This window comes from Myxocyprinus asiaticus, chromosome 36 (assembly GCF_019703515.2).
Source record: "Myxocyprinus asiaticus isolate MX2 ecotype Aquarium Trade chromosome 36, UBuf_Myxa_2, whole genome shotgun sequence".
In the NCBI taxonomy this organism is placed as follows: domain Eukaryota; kingdom Metazoa; phylum Chordata; class Actinopteri; order Cypriniformes; family Catostomidae; genus Myxocyprinus; species Myxocyprinus asiaticus.
In genome coordinates, this window is record NC_059379.1 from 21,504,146 (window position 1) to 21,518,508 (window position 14,363).

At 38.6% G+C, this 14,363-nt stretch overlaps 1 protein-coding gene and 1 pseudogene across 1 annotated transcript; one reads left to right on the forward strand and one right to left on the reverse strand.

Annotated features, from left to right (window-relative positions):
• Positions 1-258: 258 nt before the first annotated feature.
• Positions 259-1,970, reverse strand: LOC127427495 (39S ribosomal protein L27, mitochondrial-like). Its single transcript, XM_051675146.1, has 4 exons — positions 1,835-1,970; positions 1,290-1,418; positions 1,048-1,121; positions 259-681 (listed from the first exon to the last, which is right to left on the reverse strand). Exons 1-4 carry the CDS (start codon positions 1,872-1,874, stop codon positions 475-477), a joined length of 450 nt encoding a protein of 149 aa, XP_051531106.1. The 5' UTR covers positions 1,875-1,970; the 3' UTR covers positions 259-474.
• A 62-nt stretch (positions 1,971-2,032) lies between these two features.
• Positions 2,033-13,111, forward strand: LOC127427497 (crossover junction endonuclease EME1-like; annotated as a pseudogene).
• Positions 13,112-14,363: the final 1,252 nt, after the last annotated feature.

Sequence of the window (14,363 nt, forward strand, 5' to 3'; positions counted from 1 at the left end):
GGACCATGCCATCTGTTGCAGGCTCCCTGTTCTTCTATTCTATTCTGTTTGCAAAAGAAATGTTTGGGAGTCTAAAATGTGTATTTCCTATTGACACACTAAAGCTGAAAATATAAATAACCATCTTAAGACAAATGTTTTTGTGAAGCATCTATGTGCCTAAGACTTTTGCACAGTACTGTGTATGTATGTATATATAGATATTTCTAGATTGTAATAATTAGATTTTTTTAAGTGCAAGGGATTAAACATAGTACATTTACAAGGTGTTAAGTAAAAACTTTTATTAGAGTAGCACATTTAAATACATAACTGTACAAATAGAAAGAAATTAAATATTCCGACTGACGAAGTAGGTGTGGCAGTCCACTGCTATATTTTTAGACACATATCAAAAGACAGCATCAAAATATTTCAGAGTGGGTTACCAGTAAAAAGAATCCAAACCAAAATGTGGTAAGGTGGCAAAGTCTCTCACACCATGTCCACTAGTTTAAATTTATTCTCCTGTTTCGTGGGGATGATATTGATAAAGGTCTTGTAGAGAACTGCACCCTTGGGAAGTTTTGGGATCATGTCCCGGGTTTCAGCACTTCTTGGTGGAGGAATGTACACCTCCTTGGTGAACCTGACAATACCGTCTTCTAGGGCATAAATTGTTTTGTTGGTTCCAATACCGACCTGTGAGGACAGGCAATAAGAGGTTAATTCATATTTGTTAAATCTTGTTTACATTACGTTCATTTCTGAGATACGTCACACTGTCCCGAATGAAGCCATATTTCAAAACTTATACTAAATCAATGCTCTTAAAAATGCCTCCATGCATGCATCTATAATCCACAATCATTTTCTATTGTATACCTGGTTGTATTAAGTGTTTTGATAAAAAAAAAAAAAAAAAAAAAAAAATTCACTAAATGAATCAAAGTAAATCCAATCAAAATTAATCTATATGCTGCCTTTGTGTTGTCAATCTTGTCATGTCTTGTGAAAACAGGTACACGACTGATATTCATAGGAAATGTTTAATTCAAGACATCTTACATGGGCTCCAGGATGCCAGCGCATTAAACCTTTCCGTTGTGTTGCGAGGATGTTGCCAGCATGCACAAAGTTCCCTTGGAAGAAGATAAGGCAGAAAATGGGTTGTAATGCAAGACAATGAAAGATGTTAAGACACCTTTTTGCAAAGTTTAGCTAGAGTGAAATTAGTGTACAAAAAAAATCTATCTCCATATATTTCTTGTATATGCTCAGATCAAGATCAGTGGTCTTAAAAACAGTACCATCTTGTTTCTTGAAACCATATCTTCGGCCAGCACTCTTCCCTCCCAGGTTTTTGCTGCTTCCTCCTGACTTCTTTGAAGCAAATCTCGACAATACAACTGTGGGTGTTTGAATTGACAGCAGAGTGCCTGCAAAAATATAAATAAAAAATCCAGCAGAAATTATTGTCTGAAACACGTTTGGTGTTGAAACGTTTCTCCACGATGTCATCATTTTGATATAAATAGATGAGTGCTGTAAAACAAAAATAAGCTTAACCATTAACTAACTGAATTACGATTTACAAAAGATAAGCCACATCGGTGTTGTATCTTAATAGTTTCATAAATAACCGTTTGAATGCTTCGGAGTCTGTTGTCAACATTGAACACATGCTTACTTAAAAGGTGTGAGTGAGTTGAAGGTTAATGTGCTACCAACTACCGAATGTCATTACAAAGCGTTGAAAGAAAGAAAAAATGCTCATCTATAATAAGTAATTCACATACGACTCCAGACTAGCGCGCTGTATCACAACAAACATTACAAAATATATTCCACTTACAAGCTCTGGATTTAAGCATCAAGGACGCGAGCGCCGCCATTTGGAATCACGTGATTGTAACGCAGCGGACGAGCTTCCGTCATTCTCCAGAACCCGCGAACTGCGGAACTTGATTCGCGTGAGGAGAGAGAGAAATTTAAAGTTCACGCAATTGTCATTCATAGAGCTAAAGCTGAAGCTGTAATAGAATGAGCAGTTGTACTTTTTTATTTTCTGTGGTCCGTTGTCTCGAGCAGGAAACTTGAATTTTCCACAGTCCTCTTTATGTCTGCGCGTGCAGATGTAAACAGTCGACTGAGGTCAGAAATGTTGCAGTTCCGATCTGATCGTGTGTGATTGCATATGGTAAAATGAGCTTTGTTTGTTTTTTTAATCGAATATAAATTCGTCCTTTTTCAACAAAGTGATATTGTAAAAATATTTTAGTAGTTCCATAGGTCAGAGTTACAAATGTTGTAGATGCTGGGACTCTTCCTGTTTTGTTCAAGAGCTTCCTACATTAATAATTTCACTGTAGAAAATACAAAGAGGATTTCTTGAGGATTTACAACAAATATGCTATTGCTTGCAAAAATACCATAGTAACCAGAGTCTGCAAAAGAATACCATAGTTACAGTTACTGTGTTATCCAACACCATTAAATAAATTAAATGAATAATAATAAAAAATAAAAAAAAAATAATTCTGGTCAGATTTTGCAAGATCTTTTCACTGCTTGAAGGAAATTCCATATTAATCTATTCTGATTTTATAGTAACAACTGAAGTAATTTTGATATTTTGCTTACATTTTTAATTTGGTCTCTCCTTTCAGTGCATGTAGATCATTGGATGACATCTCAGCATGACCTGCACCAGTAAACCTGGATTCCTCATAAGTGACAGTGACTCCAGTGATACAGATGAGCTGCCTGTGTTTGATTTCTCACAGTCAAAACCCAAACAAGCCAACTTGGTGGTTTTAGAAAGTTCAGACTCAGAAATGCACCTGTTGCTGATCCAGTTTCATCAGAGGTTCATGTTCCTTCTAGAGCTGCTGGATGTGACGTCTTTATGGTTAGCAGTGACAGTGAGGAGGAAGAGGAGACCATGATTCCTTTAGCTGTAAGGCTAAAACAGAAACAGCACGGTCTGCCTAAAGCAGCCACTGGTGCAGGAAAGTACCAGGCTTCTAATGCGGTTTCTAAAGGATGTTCACGCCTCTTAGATGTTCCATCTATATAAGCTGCACATTATATCAACCCTGAGGCCCAGCCAGTAGAATATAACAATATCTTCAACACTGTAACAAGGAAGTGCAGCTGTGACTACGAAGCACAGCCTGCAGGGGAGAATGGCACTTACCTGTCCAAACGCAAGAAAACCCCAGCAGAATTGGAGGCTGCCAGACAGGAATCCCTGAGGGAGAGTCATGCGAGAGCATCAGCAGGTAGAGAAGGGGAGGCTGAGAATGGAGAAGAAAGCTCTTGCTGATGCTGTGAAAGCCCTAAAGCCAGAGGAGTGCATCAAACACATGGTGGTGACAGCTGACCCTGGTGGGTGGCAGTGTGACTCCAGTACTGTTATTTTCAGTGCTCTGTGCTCTTTCATAGTTTTCTTGAGTTGTTAAAAAAAACACTGGCATTGACTCCAGTCAGGTCTCCTAAGCAACCAAATTGGCCTGGTTGCTAGGGAGGGTAGAGTCACATGGGGTAACCTCCTCGTGGTCGCGATTAGTGGTTCTCGCTCTCAATGGGGCGCGTGGTAAGCTGTGCATGGATCGCGGAGAGTAGCATGAGCCTCCACATGCTGTGGTTCTCCGCAGTATCATGCACAAGGAGCCATGTGATAAGATGCGTGGATTGACTGTATCAGAAGCGGAGGTAACTGAGACTTGTTCTCCGCCACCTGGATTGAGGTGAGTAACTGTACCACCACGAGGACCTACTAAGTAGTGGGAATTGGGCATTCCAAATTGGGGAGAAAAGGGGAGACGCACTGGCATGAGATATTAAGCTGCTTTTGTGCAATGGATTATCAATGATTAACTGTCTCCTCCCCATAGGCCTGCTGCAGCTGGAATGTGGTGGCACTCTCCTGACTTCCCTGCACTCTGTGGGATGCAGTTGTGCCATAGAGAAGCAGTCTCTTTCTTGCAGTGTCACCTGGGCTAGACGCTCACCCTGCCCTCAGGCATGTTTACCCCCAGCACATACACAAATTATGAAGCCTTGTTCCTTTTGTAATTGGCTTTAAGGCCAGTGACAAAAATATAATGATAATGAAATATAATGAGTACTGGTATATAACTTAACAGTATTAATATACCCAAATAGGACACATACTGTATGTCACTGACACATCAATGCAGTGTGTTCATCTCAGTGTTTTTATCTCAGTAAAATAATGAAATGCAATGTTTTCCATTTTAATCTAGACAGTGTAATTTTTAGAGTGTTTGCTCATCTGCAACATGTCTCTTTTTGTTGTCATACATTCCGCATCTGTATTCACATGATTAAGATACAATGTAAGATCTAATGCAATAAACTAGATGCTTTAAATAAAACTTGATGCTTTCCAGCTGTGTCACTGTTGCACATTTCACAAATTTATCTGTGCCATCTTGTATCTGGTTAGAAATTAGTAATATCTAAAACTCCACATGGTTTTAGAATATTTGAATATTTTGTTTGCAGACTGGTGAGGTGCTGTCCATTCCAAAGTCCCATACTGTAATCCAAGTTCCAGTGGATAACTTTGTGACTATGATTAACAACTACTGCAAATTAGGCACATTATATTCCAGCACTGCGTGATTTTTCTATAGGCCCAAGGCCCATTAAAACTACTTAATTATCCATTAGTAGGATAATTGTTTAATTTGCTGGTTATGCCCTTTTTGTATGGTATAGCATCTAAAGATGGAATTAAAAGAGGTTTGTGGCCGAAAGGGCTCAAGGAGTGTCAGAGCAATTGAAGGTAATGAATATAATTACAGCATCACCTCTCAATTATGTAAAAATTACCCATAAGCTCCTTAAAGTATGCAGTTGCTTAATCTTTGAGAAATGTTTGTCTTTAGAATTGAGGATTTTTTTTTTTTTTTTTTTTTTAATGTGAATAAAAACTTTTAAGACCTGGGTTTTCTGTTTTTAATGTAGAGGCAAAACAATGGTATGTCAACTGAAAGCAGTATATCTCTGACCTCCTGGACTCAGGAGCAGGAACCTAGACAGAACCCTCAGCCTAGATTTGATTGACATAGAGAAGTATTAAGTAAGCAATGCACCAAGAGTGTCAGACATTTATTTATTTTAAAATCGAAGACTTCATGTGAATCCTGTAACAAAAATTTAAGCTTCTGTGCACTTGCCTCATAGACTCCCATATATATATATATATATATTTTTTTTTTCTTTTTTTTTGGAGGGACGAATCAAAATAATTTTCTTTGTTATTCAACAGCATGTCACAGATGCTGTTGACAGAGCTTGAGTTGTATTTAACCTGGAATATTTCTCTTGGGTAACCTATGTTAAGATATTTAAAATGTTTGCTTATTTTCTAAAAATTGCAACAGTAATGGGTTTAAAAACCATCATAGAACAAACATATAAAATACTGCATGCACTTTAGGCTTTATTTTTAATGGCTGACTAATGAAGAGTCTAATCTGATTACATTTATTTTTATAATAAATATTCCTTTGCAGATCGCAGAATTCAAAATGCCAGAAGAAATACTGTAAGGCAGTGCTGGGCGAGGACATGGGACTACAGGGAGGGCAGAAAAAGAGAAGAAAGAAAGATGATATCAATCAGCTTCCTGAGGTCTCAAGAGTGCAGGTGGAGGAGGGAAGCTGAAGTACCTCATTGGCAGTCGAGTCAAATTTATGACTGCATATGCTTTTATACAGTGGTATGTGAGGTTGTCTGAGTTAGCTCTGTCTTTCACTCCCCTCACCTGTCCATCAGGCTTTGGTAGACCTGCAGCTGCACACTAGGGTGCAGGTCCGTTTCTACTCAACCTGGAAGAACTTCACTGATTATATTACCATGTCAACTAAAGCAGTAGCAGAGGCACCTTTCAAGTGAGTGGGAAGCCAGTGTTTATATAAGCCATATTTATCACTTTCCAACCAGCTGAGTCTTCAGCTATTGTGGTTCATTTTTTACTTTTGTGTATCGTTGTTCTCTCCCAGATGGGAGCGAGAGAAGACGGGATTTACATTTTGTTTTGAGAGTGAGTGGGCAGGGGGTCAGAAGGTGGACTGCACAGGGAAAAGTCTTTTGCAGGTTTGGAAGAGGCAGATCCAGCAGTTGAACCGCGTCAGCCCTGATATGGCCATTGCTATACTCTGTGCCTTCCCCTCTCCTCAGCTTCTTGCTCAGGTAAACAAAACAAACAAACACAAACAAATAATTCTGTTCTTAAAGTTTTCCCAAAAACAAAAATTCTGTCATCATTCAGTAAGTAAATGATGACAGGATTTAAATTTTTGTGCAAACTATGCATTTAATTATGTCATTTCTAACAATAGTTACTCTTTTTCCTAACCTTACACTCTCATAATCTACTGACTGTGCACAAATGCACTTATGGCATATCATTGATTTACACTACCAGTCAAAAGTTTGGACACACTTAACTGAATTTATGTGTCATTATTTAAATTTTAATTTATTTTTTTATTTTTTTATTTTTTTTAACTAAATGCCTTTTTGTACACAAATATAATTTCTTTCTACATATACATTCCTGTACAAACCTAAAATTATAATTGACAATATTTAATTTTTTTAATCCATGAGTCGGACTGGATAGTGAAGCAGCCTACAAGTGAATAGCACACATGGGAACACCTTTAATATTGTTTAAAAAACATCCCAGGTGGCACCTCATGAAGTTGAGAGAATGCCCAGAGTGTGCAGAGCTGTAATTTAGGCAAAGGGTGGCTAATCTGAAGGATCTAAAATAAAAGGGGTCTTTTACACTGGCAGTGTCATCCAAAAAAGAACACGGTTCTCATTAAATATTGGTCATATGAAAGCTGTTTTGCGGACTGTGGTACAGAACCTGAGACAACCTGTAGGAGGTTGTCTGAGCTCGGTCGCAATGCAACTGTGGCATGGTTCGCTTTAGTGAGAAAGCAACCTATACTCTGGTCCACACTTGTTCAGGAAGTAAAAAAAAACTTGAGCATGCAACATTATCATTTGCACAAAACACACACACATGCATGAGTGGCAGAGGAACATAAACAGTGCTGCAAATACATTGCTCACAACCAGCTGTCTCCTCAAAAAAGATATAGTCGCCTGAGAATCAGATATTGTCGCCTTCTCCTGGACATGGATATCTGCTGAATTATGGCATGTTACACATAGAGGCACAAGTGGCGTTCACTCTGTTGTGACACCAAATTAATGAAAAACACAAATATAAAATCCTGTGGTGTGTTCTCCATCATGTGCACGTTTGTGATGACGTAAGTTGATGATGGAAAAATCACCAGGGCTCAACAGAATTTGAAAGAGTCTGAAGCCAGACCAACGCCGCAGGGGGCGCCAGGAACAATTTAATCAGATTTGGACTGCAGCATATGTGCCCAGTATAAAAACCACCTAAGTGTGATTTGTTTGTCAATACATTATTCCCATAAATTTAGTAGTGTATGACTTTATTGTAAGATGTGGAAAATAGTAATAAGAAAAAATAATTCGGTGTGTCCAAACTTTTGCTTGTAGTGAATGAAATACTTTATAGTGAGATCTGAGGTCTCATATTTATATTTGTTACATGCAGGCATATGCACGGTGCAAATCAGAGCATGAAAAAGTTGGCCTGCTATCAGACGTGCTTATTCGCCGTGGAGAGGGCATAACGTCTACAACACGCAGAGTAGGTGTGGAGCTTTCCAAACAGCTGTTTCTTCTGATGATGTCATCCTCCGCCAGGCCCTTGATTCTGCAGTATAGGTTCCTCTGTCTGAAATCAAAAGCAATTTGTTACAGGGTCTCAAGTTTTGGTGCATTTTATATAACTGTAAAAGGTTTGGTATTTATTACAGTTAAAATATTTTATGACCTACATGCTTACATTTGAAAGTGCCAGATTTTCAATGTTTTGTTTGTTTGTTCCTACTATACATTTTTTTTATTAATTTTCTTTTTTATTAAATAAGTTCCTTAAAACCATTTATTTTGTCTCCATTAGAACTAGTTATCCTCAAATTTCCTTAGTTCAACATCAAACCTTTATATACCTTTCTGCGCTAGAGAGGTAAACCTTGAAAGTTTCTCTATCATTGGAATGCTTTTTTAGTCTCTTTGTTCTCTTCATCCCCATTGCCTTGGATGCCGAGAAGCCTTTTCAGCATACATCAAAAATAGAGTAAATTCTTAGAAATGCTATATGCTTGCAGTTTTTCACATGCCACTGACCTGCCACTTTGTGGTCTGTAAAGAACTATAAGTCAAACCCAAGCCATTTTTTATTTTATTTTGTCCCTCGCTTTGTATCTTAACACACTCTAGCAGTGTTAGACAGAGTTTTAGTAATTGCAGAAACAACAGTTTCTGATTCTGTTTAGGCTCTTTTCCTGTTAAAGACACTGCAGCATGCCTTTCGGAACCAAAATGGCCCCTTGAGCATGCCGTACTTACTGTCTAAGGACTGTAGAGGCTCATGGCTCATTTCCAGCATATTAGAGAATGGCACCTGACCAAGGATTGCCGTGATGCCTGAAACGAGTAGTGAGGTAACGAGCCATTAAATGTGCTTAAGAGATGAGCTGCATGCTTCATCCCTGTCCCTGAAGGCAGTATTTCCACTACAGTTTAAGGGATGGCGTAACAAACTATGGCTAGTTGGTGTGTACTTGTGCCAAAGGGAATTATACGAGCAGAATTATGGTAGCTTGAAAAAGGATCACCTTGTAGTGATTGTTTAGCTGAATAGAATGAAATCCAATTTTTGTGTACTCTAAATGCCGACTATTATAACTTTTATGACCTAAAGTCTGCAGAGCAAACATCTCCACTGGCTTGTAACAGTTTGAATAGCACTTTAATTTCCAAAAAACTTGTTGCAGGATATTACGACTTGCCTGGATATATAAAAACATTGTAACTTGTCAAAACTGAATAGTCACCCCAAAGATGGGAAATTATACTCACTCTCTTGATGTGTACCATTTGTTCCAAATACACCAAAGCACAAATATCTTTGTAAGTGCTGTTGGTTTATTTTTTCCAATGTGGAATGTGCAGATTTAAATCATGGCTATTCCAGATGATAGATTGGGCCGCTGTAAACCATTTCTGTTCAGGAGAGTAGCAGGCTCTCTCTCTCTCTCTCATGTCTGATGCACATCTGAGATTCTTCCTGTTTCTTGTTGGAGATTAATAGGGATTGGGAGTGGCGGAAGGTCACTGCCGGCCCCTTTTACTCAAAGTCAGTGGAGTGGAAAGCAAAGCAGCGCTGTTAGTCACTGTCTTTCTGTTCATATTCTCAACTCGACTCATCCTTTTGAAAAATGTGCCTTCTGATCGGCCGGCACACAAGACTGAATACCACAAGCAGTGCTGTTTACAGTTTAGTGAGACCGTTTTGTTACCATTTTCCATTCATACTCTTGGGGATTAGGTGCCTTTCCAATTTCTTGGGCTATAGTGTTCTGCCAAAATAATTGCATCTGTTCTGCTGGCCCTTCGTCAACAGTGGCATAACAAAATTCAGCCTCAGTTTCTGTATGCTAAATAATGCATTATCTCAGGCAAAGAGAACTCTGGGTAAAATAGCAACATGGCAATGCATCTGAAATTAGCCTTATATTGTGTTCAGTGTGTGTTTTGCCTCAGCGCTGAGTGAATCTGAATGCTAAAACAACAAGATAGAATGTCAGAGAATCTACAATCTATTTCAGAACACAAGTAGACCGGCCACTGTGGTATTGGTTTCCTTGCCACCAGCATTCAATCAGTGTTTCCTGCCTCTCTTTAAAAAACAAATCATTATACTTCTCTGCATGTTCCTTTTGTTCATTTGCAAATCAGAGACGAGTGATGATTCAAGTGTTCAGATCCAACTATTCAGGGAAACTAGATGCAAGAAAACAACTTTTGCTGCCAGAACTGGGGGCTCATTTTACTTCAGAGTTAAAATGTTGCATTGTTATTGCAGAACTGGGTTTTCTGCCTTGCACTCTCCTACCAGACTGCATATACTATGTACATACAGTAGTTCCTTCACTCACAGTGGATTTTTTTTAATGTGGTTGGCTGAATTTTTTGAAAGCCACATGGTGGCAGAATTGTTTCACACTGCCTATACTATCAGGGTGTTTTTTTTTTTCAGAGGAGGCAAGGGAGGCAGTTCCTCCTCCCAAAAATGTGGATGAGGAAATAATCAACAGTGCAAAAGTGAAACAAAACAAATATTAGGCAATATGAGATCAAATAGTTTGAAAAGAATTCTAGAGTAACACTGTCCAACCTTGAAAAAATTGGATGTCTCCTTTGCCTCCCTTGAGCTTGTTGTGTTCTCATAGAGGTCTTTTAAGTGTCGTGAACATTAGGGGAGTTAGATTCCATAGCACAACGATTGACTAATTATCATCATTGGGTTAATGCCCACATTCGTTTTTTTTTTACAACCAGTTTGCAATTCAGACTGAATTGTTCAAATTGGTGGAAATTGGTTAAATTAAATAATAAAGGAGGTCCATAACACCAGGAAATACTTTTTAATGGCTGTCAAATGGTTTTTGCCCCATAATGGTGTAGTTATGTCATCTTCCAGCAGGGGCTAACTGACCCTTGCTAACCAGCCAAAACCTGACCCCTTGGGACTAATTACAAACTCAACAACTCACGCATTCTCACATATCACCAAGTTTGGTCACGTCTGGATCGAAAGGAACCTGAAATTCCTTTAAATGAGTTTAAGTAAGCTGGATTTTAGTGATGTTTAAAATAAAATGTGCTCTTCCATGCCTGTGACCATCAACACACTTGTGGTGTTTTCCAGGGATTTGTTGACTAATGTTCCGAAAAGAAGGTGACTAATAATAATAGCTGAATAACAGCTTGCAGTACCAAATAAGAGATTTACAAAATATGCTTGTTACTGAATTATCAAGCACAGCGTCAGTTCAGGTGGTCACGTGAGTCAAGCTTGCAAATCAGCTATGCTCGTCTACAATACTGTTCCAATCAAAGTTCCCCCTTCATACATTCTTTCAACCACCTTTTTATTGCTGGATGCTTGCTGCACTCAACACCCTCCTCTATCCCCAGCTCCACCTCTTGAATGTCACATTTATTATTTATTTATTTAGTCATCTCAGCTAGGGCTGGGCAATTGTTTTCTATTTTTCCGATTCAAATTTAAGTTTTGACACATTTTTTCTAGAGGTTTTGCATATTTTATTTTGCAAATGCTATAGTAAGAGGCTGTCAATCCACCAAAGGCTGAATAAGGAAGAGACAAATTTTCATTGCACTTGGCTTGATGCTGCTTCAAATCTGGTCAGCTGCACGTATGTGTGCACTCCAAATGAACGTAACTACTGTAAAGTACAGTAGGTCAACAACATTGAGACTGTTATACAAGACACTGGTAATATTTCCAGTATAATTGAACAATGTGATTGTAGCTCATCTTCATCCATCATGCATGCACCAGCTTAATTAGACCATAACTGGCCTCTGCATTCTGTGCATGTTGATGAACGGTCTCTTTTTCTTTAAATATCCATAATAAAGTTAGTTACACGACAGTTACGGTTGCTTCATATCAAATCATATGTATATATATGGGATAATCAAACATCCACTGCTCCTGGTTCAGATAGACAGCTAATTATTGCTTTGATCTGTGACGTGTTTCAAGTTTACTGTGCCTATAACCAACATTTGGCACGCTATCATTTTGACAAACTTTGTGAGTTGAATTTGAATGATAAATCGTGTGCCCTTTAGGACTGGCTCTATCTGCAGGGTATAGACTTGGTTTAGATAAAAAAATCTTACCTAAATTGGCTTAGTAGTATTTTGCAGTTTTCTTATACTATTATTTCTCAACACCTAGGTTTATTGCATTTTAATTTATTTTACATTTACACTATGTTGACAATTTCCTGTGTGATATCCACAGCTCTCCCTGCTCCATCCATGCATGGCTGCATGGAAGTGCGAGGAGTTTGCCCATAACAGAACCATACTGCCAACACCAACAGATGCTTTATTGCAGAGTCAATAAAGTATTCATTCAAGTATTCAATCTATTCATTTGATGGAAGTGCTCCTGACTGTAATGGTAGTTATTATTTGTGACACAATGGAAAAATGTTTGCCTCTACCCCTGAAACTGTGTAGACATCACTCAAACATTAATTTACATTGGCCTAAAAACACTGAGAAGCAGGGCTGGGTTAGGACTTCTGAGTGCCCCTGAGCATGAACACATTTAGTACGTTTTATATCTTATTGGAGATATTTTTACACTGGATAGTTAATTTTTATAAAAACAGATAATTGCAAGGATCCATACCTGTGAATGGAAATCCGTCTTAGCAGTATCTATTAAAACATTTTTAAAATCCTTATCTAGCAATAACAAATGGCTGTGATTTGCCCATCCTGGCCAGCGATGAGAAAAGTAAGAGGTACTATGTGACAGCAAGTCTACGCTCTGCTTTGATAGTGGTCTGGACCTCTGGACAATAATTTACACATGATTAATTATACTGACAAACTTTAATAACCATTTAAATAAAAATGGACCTAAGACCATTTTAAAAATGCCATTGCATGGTGCCCTCCTGGACGTGGTGCCCCTGAGCATGTGCCCAATTGGCCATATTGTTAATCCAGCTCTGCTGCTGAGAAGGGACTACAGTATGCATACAGTATGCATCCCTAACACACACCACTGAAACATACTAACTGGACAACTTTGTCTCAGTGGAGAACAAACTGGCCTACTGAGCATAAGAGGTACAAATATTAATCATATACACAAGCACATTTCACTTTTTTGCTCGGGGTACTTATTTGAGAAATTATTTTGAGGTTTTTGATGTATTATAAAAAAATACAATAAAAAAAAACCTTTCAAATGTAGATGTATATAAAGCACACCCAGAGATGCTTGATCATGCACTGGAGCCATGCATGAATTGCCTGCTGTCCTAATCAGTGATTAATGTTTGAGAAGTATGATGTAATGGTTTTTGTATCTCCTGCATCCATAATAATGTCGATGTGCTTATTTTAAATGTAAAATTCTGAAACCAGGCTTCTTTTTCATACTTTTTCAACAGTATGTAGTAAATAAATCAGTGGCAAACATATGATGCGGTGGCTTGACAACTGTGCGTCCCATTCAAGGAGGTTGATAATACCCGGAGAAGGTTATTCTTTAGCATTCCCATTCATTTTAAAGGCAGTTGCTTGACTGATGCAGGACCTTTGCATGTAGAGACTCAGTTCTGTGTATGTGAGTTTCTGAGGCAAGCACCTGAGCTGTGGATACCATGTGACTAATCACTCTGAAGCTGCATTAAAATGATGTCATGACAATGATGATTGGCTGGTGGCACAAGAATGCACACAGTACAGAATTGTTCACCAGTGACTATCCTGAGATGTGACATCAAATGGAGCAAACAGGGTAAAATATAAGTCCTTTTCATGCTATTAAGAGCCCTCCCAAAAAAAAAAAAAAAAAAAGAAAAAGTAATTGGTAACAAAACATCTACTATATTATAATGAAGAATTTGTGATTTTTTTTTTTTTTTTTTTTTTTTTTTGTTGTTGTCAGAACTCACAGCTACATTTGAATGGTCATCAAATTAGATTCTTTTAGCCCCCAGAATGGTGTAGTTACAGCATCTCCCAACGGGAGCTAAATGCCCATGCTATCCTGTGAAACCCTAGCCCCTAGGTCCTATTACACTGTGCAGCTTTTACTGTGCAATGTCGCTTCTCAAACTCTTGGTCAATTCTGATTATCTTGCTACAGAGGAGAAACATTTGAGTACATTGAGGTCTGTCCAACTACATCTCAAGCACTTTTAGTATCCTCATAAATATCCCGTTCTAACAGGTCATCAAATAGCAGATAGAGAAATCTTAATGATGGTCCTTACAAAATCTGATCATTATCTCGCTCCCTCTATCTGTTCCATCTCTCTTCACAATCTAAGTGTCGCTGTGGGAGGCTCTTTGCGGCTGCTGTGTGGAATCAGGCCAGGGCTCTGTTTACTCTAGATCCCAGGCCTCATCCCTGCAGGGACCCCTAATCAATGCCCGCCTCTCGCCCTCCTCTCCCGTAGTGACCTGATGTGATCGCTAATTGGGCTATCTGTGTGAAGGCGAGCAAGCCCGCCGTTCTTTCTGCTTGTCAGTGGAAGGCTTAGTGTGTGTGTTTTTGATGTATCTGAGTTGTTTACTTATTTATCTGAAGCATGCACCTTCTGGAGTCTGTAAGGTGGTTTGATGGACTGCGTCCCGGAAGAGTCTCCTGAGGCTCTGCGTGTGTG